Genomic DNA, 5,000 nt, shown 5'->3' with positions numbered 1-5,000 from the left:
CGGCCCACGTTTGTGCGGCGTCCGGTGAACCAGGTGGTCCTGGTGGAGGAGAGTGTGGAGCTGAGATGTCAGGTGCAGGGAGACCCGCCGCCCACACTGCGATGGAGGAAGGATGACGCAGACGTGCCTCGAGGAAGGTGAGCAGAAATTATATCTGTGTGTGTGTGTGTGTGTGTGTGTGTGTGTGTGTGTGTGTGTGTGTGTGTGTGTGTGTGTGTGTGTGTGTGTGTGTGTGTGTGGTGTGTGTGTGTGTGTGTGTGTGTGTGTGTGTGTGTGTGTGTGTGTGTGTGTGTGTGTGTGTGTGTGTGTGTGTGTGTGTGTGTGTGTGTTTGCGTGTGTGCGTGTGTGTGTGTGTGTGTGCGAGGAAGATGAGCAGACACTACGTCTGTGTGTTTGTGTTGTGTGTCATGTCTGCTTGTTTCAAGGAAATGGCAAGGAACCGTCTTTACTGTGTGTTGAGGTATGAGTGTTTAGTCTTAAGTTTGTTTCTGTGCTTGAAACTGATAGAAAGTGCCTTTACAGTGTATTTTGTATTTTGTGTACGTGTGTGTGCGTGTGTGCCTGCGTGCAAGCGTGCGTGCGTGCGTGCGTGTGTGTGTGTGTGTGTGTGTGCGTGTGTGTATTGAACTATCGACTTCATTATACATGCACACATACAGTATGAATGAGAGCCCGTGGCAATGTCGGGCCAGACCAACAGCAACAAGATATTCTCATTAGCAAAGGTATTAAAACTCTGGGTGTAAATAATAGCTTTGCTTCACACAAATAATAAACATGTTGTGGATTTTTTTTTTCTTCATTTGTTTGTTTTGAAAGTATGAGATTAAAGTATACCTGCTACATTGAAGCTCACATCTCCAACGGCATTAGTGTGTCAGTTCTAAGATTTTCTCGCTTTGTGAGAGCACGAGTGCTGTGTGTCCTTGCTTTGCTAGAGGAATGTACTGTACTGTACTGTAGGTGCAGCAATATGCATTAAATATTCAGAGCTAACAGGCTACACTCGCACCACGGAGAAAAGGTTAGAGACCTTGCTTGAACATAACCCGACAGCAGCAGCATTTTCTCTGCCTTTGTTTGCCGCGGTCTGCTGTATCAGGTGGATAACTAGCCCATTAGAATGATAATTACGGCAGCTAATTTCGGAGAACAATAAGGCTATTATAAACTGACGTGACCGGTGCAAATGCTCGTAAAGGTTATGCATTTTTCAGTTTAATTTCCAGACACCCACCCAATATGTGCAAGCACACACTAAGGTACACTAATACAGGCATTTACACACACACACATACAGTGCCTTCAAAAAGTCTACACACCCCTCTTCAAATGTCAGGTTTTTGTGATGTAAAAAAATGACAGAAAGACGAATAAATTCACAGCTTTTTCCACCTTCAATCTAAACTATTAACCTGTACGATGCAATTGAGAAACAAGCATAAAGCTTTAAATGGAAACAATAGAAAATACAAAACTTCAATTAACATGGTTGCATAAATATACACACCCTTAAATTAATACTTAGTTGCAGCACCTTTGGCTTGTCTGGGCCATTCCAAAACCTCAATATTATTCTAGTGAAGCCATTCTTTAGTAGATTTAGGCGTGTGCTTAGAGAAATTGTCGTTCTGAAAGATTTGTTCCTCTGCATCTTCACCTTTCTAACAGGGGGCCGAAGATTTTGTGCCACTACCACGGCCCCTGTGGAAATGTTCATAATTCCCTCCTCCCTAATGAGGGCCCCAGTTACAGCTGAAGAAAAACAGCACAAAAGAACAATGCTGCCACCACCATACTTCACGTTAGGTATGGTGCTATTGCGGTGATGTTTTGTGCCAAAAATACCTTTTGGAATTATGTCCAAAATGTTCAACCTCAGTTTCACCTGACCATAACACATCTTCCCACATGCATTTGGGAGATTACAGAAGTATTTTTTGAGAAATTTACCTCACCAAGATTGAACTTTTTGGTCATAATTCAAGAGGGTATGTTTGGCGCAAAACATCACCGCAATAACACCATACCTAACATAAAGTATGGTGGTGGCAGCATTGTTCTTTTGTGCTGTTTTTCTTCAGCTGTAACTGGGGCCTTCATTAGGGAGGAGGGAATTATGAAACTTTTCACAGGGGCCGTGGTAGTGGCACAAAGCCTTCGCCCCCCTGGTAGAAAGGTGAAGATGCAGAGGAGCTAATCTTTCAGAACGACAATTTCTCCAAGCACACGCCTAAGTCTACAAAAGCATGGCTTCACTAGAATAAGATTGAGGTTTTGGAATAGCCCAGACAAGCCCAAAGGTACTGCAACTAAGTATCAATTTAAGGGTGTGTATATTTATGCAACCATGTTAACTGAGGTTTTTTATTTTCTATTGTTTCCCTTTAAAGCTTCATGCTTGTTTCTCAATTGCATTGTACAGGTTAATAGTTTAGATTGAAGGTGGAAAAAGCTGTGAATTTATTTGTCTTTCTGTCATTTTTTACATCACAAAAACCTGACATTTGAGGAGGGGTGTGTAGACTTTTTGAAGGCACTGTAAATGTGCACACATGTGCTCACACACAGATACAAGCATGTACACAAACACACACACACGCACGCACGCGCACACACACACACACACACACACACACACAAACACACACACACACACACACACACACACACACACACACACACACACACACACACACACACACACACACACACACACACACACACACACACACACACACACACACACACACACACACACACACACACACACACAACCATGCACACACATTTTGGGCCACTTTGTGTACGTAGCTCCCCTGTGCCCTTTCGCAATCAGGCATTTGTGTTAGCATGATACAGCAGCCCTCAGCTCAACAAATTGCAACTCCCCCCTGAGCCCCTCATCCCATCCCCTGCTCCACCCAGCACAACCACGGCTGGATTAAGATAGCCCGGGGCCCCTAGGCTACTAGTTGCTGAAGGTCCCCACAAAAGACACATTTTAAGGGGAAAAAATAATGGATAAACAGCATGAAGGATATCATGTCTGCCAACTGTGAAAAGGAGTTTTAATAAGATTTCAAGCTTGTTGTGACATGGCAGAGTAGTTTTTCAAAATCAAGTTTCTGCAATTATAGATTCTTGTTTCTGCAATTATTGATTTCTGCAATCATTGATTTTTTTGGCCAATTGGCAGCCCCCTGGCAGGTGGTGTTTAGCCTGTCTGCTAATCGGGCCCTGAGCACAGCACACCACAGCTGAACCCCTCCATTCTCTTCCCAGCACAGCGGACTACACACATCTCTTTCCATACCCGCCCATCCCCTTCACTTAAAGGTGGTTGTGTAGGTTAAGATTTAGCACTTTCTTGTTAGTAGTACACATTTAATCTATTATCCATCATAATTGATTTGGTTGGGTTGGGTACCAAACAATATAATATAGTTATGTTGCAGTTACTCTTTCCCCATAAAGCAGTGCATGACATCATGTCTCAGACTAGAGACCTAAGATTCTATATCCTCTCCAAACATTAATATGTGGACTCTAACACCATTTCAGAGAATTTTTAAATGGTATGCATAACTTGAGTGCCTTAAGTGCCTATTAATCATCATTGGTGGTTAACCTGCACAACCGCCTTAAAAACCCTTTGAGGAGTAAGGACTTTCCCCCAGTTCTTCTAGAATTTTACTTGAACACTCTACAGCTCCCATAGAAGTCTGTGTTAAAAATCTCGCAAAGTCCTTATGACATCATGATGACAACTCAAAATTCAAAATTCATATCACATATTTGTGATGGTACTCCTCAAAGGGTTAACCAGCACACCCCAGCTCATCACCCTTCCAGCCTAGCACATCTCCTTCCCTCCTCTTGCCCCATATCCTCCTTCCTCCTTCCCCTCCTCCCTCAACCCAGCTCATCCTTCCCTCCCTCCTCAACCCAGCTCATCCCTCCCTCTCTCCCTCGTAAACCCCAGCTCATCACCCCTCCAGCCTAACACATGCCCTTCCCTCCCCTAGCCCCATGTCCCCCTCGATCCCTTCCTCCCTCCCTCCTCAACCCAGCTCATCCCTCTCTCCCTCCCACCTCAGCCCAGCTCATCACCCTTCCAGTCTAGCACATCCCCTTCCCTCTATCCCTGCCGTCCTCCCTCCCTCCCCTCCTCCTTCCCTTCCCTCCACGTTGCCCTTCCCTCCCTCCTCCCTCCTCAACCCAGCTCATCCCTCCCTTCCTCCTCTCCTCCCTTCTCAACCCAGCTCATCCCTCCCTTCCTCCTCTCCTCCCTCCTCAGCCTAGCACATCCCCTTCCCTCCCCTTGCCCCATATCCCCCTCCCTTCCCCCCTCCTTCCTCAGCCCAGCTCCTCACCCTCTCCAGCCTTAGCTCATCACCCTCCCAGCCCATCACGGCATCCAGGGAAGCCGACAGAGGGGGACAAAGGCGTCAGTTGTCCCGGGCCCAGTGAGAGGAGGGTCCCAGAGTTGGGTCCCCATTACATTATTTTATGTTTTGAGTGGTGAGTGGTGGGGGCTTGTGATGACTTTGTCCTGGGCCCAGCCAAAGCTGTCAGCGGCCCATCAAGACAGCAGCACTGCAGGAGCTGCCTGCTCATGCATGGACGCTAGGGTGCATCAGTTGCCCCCTATGAAAAGATATCGCCTTGGCCCTATAGTAAAAATGTTCTACACCCAGTAAAAACACACTGTGTAAAATATTTTGAAATTTGGATGAAGTCTACCGGGGCCACCAGCCCCATGAAAATAGAAAATAATGGTGATAGTCAGAATCTTGGAATAGAAATGGACATTTTGCTGCATAAAGCTACCCAATAAAAAACATATTGTCTCGGCTGTGTGATAAAAATGTTCTATGCACAGTAAAAACACTCTGTGTAAAATATGTTGAAATTTAGATGAATTCTACCGGGTCCACCAGGCCCATGAAAATACAAAATAATGGTGATGGTGATGGGCAACCTGGATTCCAAAGCTG

The 5,000-nt window shown here is 45.6% G+C and overlaps 1 protein-coding gene across 1 annotated transcript in view; it reads left to right on the top strand.

Moving 5' to 3' along the window:
- The window catches only part of LOC134452016 (roundabout homolog 2-like), a 261,747-nt gene that overhangs the window by 144,416 nt on the left and 112,331 nt on the right, over positions 1-5,000 (top strand). The window contains exon 5 of the mRNA XM_063202400.1: positions 1-137. This exon is cut by the window's left edge and continues 2 nt beyond it. Within this exon, the coding sequence (XP_063058470.1) occupies positions 1-137 (137 nt within the window). The remainder of the gene's footprint in view (positions 138-5,000) is intronic.

This window comes from Engraulis encrasicolus, chromosome 7 (assembly GCF_034702125.1).
Source record: "Engraulis encrasicolus isolate BLACKSEA-1 chromosome 7, IST_EnEncr_1.0, whole genome shotgun sequence".
In the NCBI taxonomy this organism is placed as follows: Eukaryota; Metazoa; Chordata; class Actinopteri; order Clupeiformes; family Engraulidae; genus Engraulis; species Engraulis encrasicolus.
Note: the sequence above shows the minus strand (reverse complement) of the source record. Positions and strands in the feature narration are given on the sequence as shown.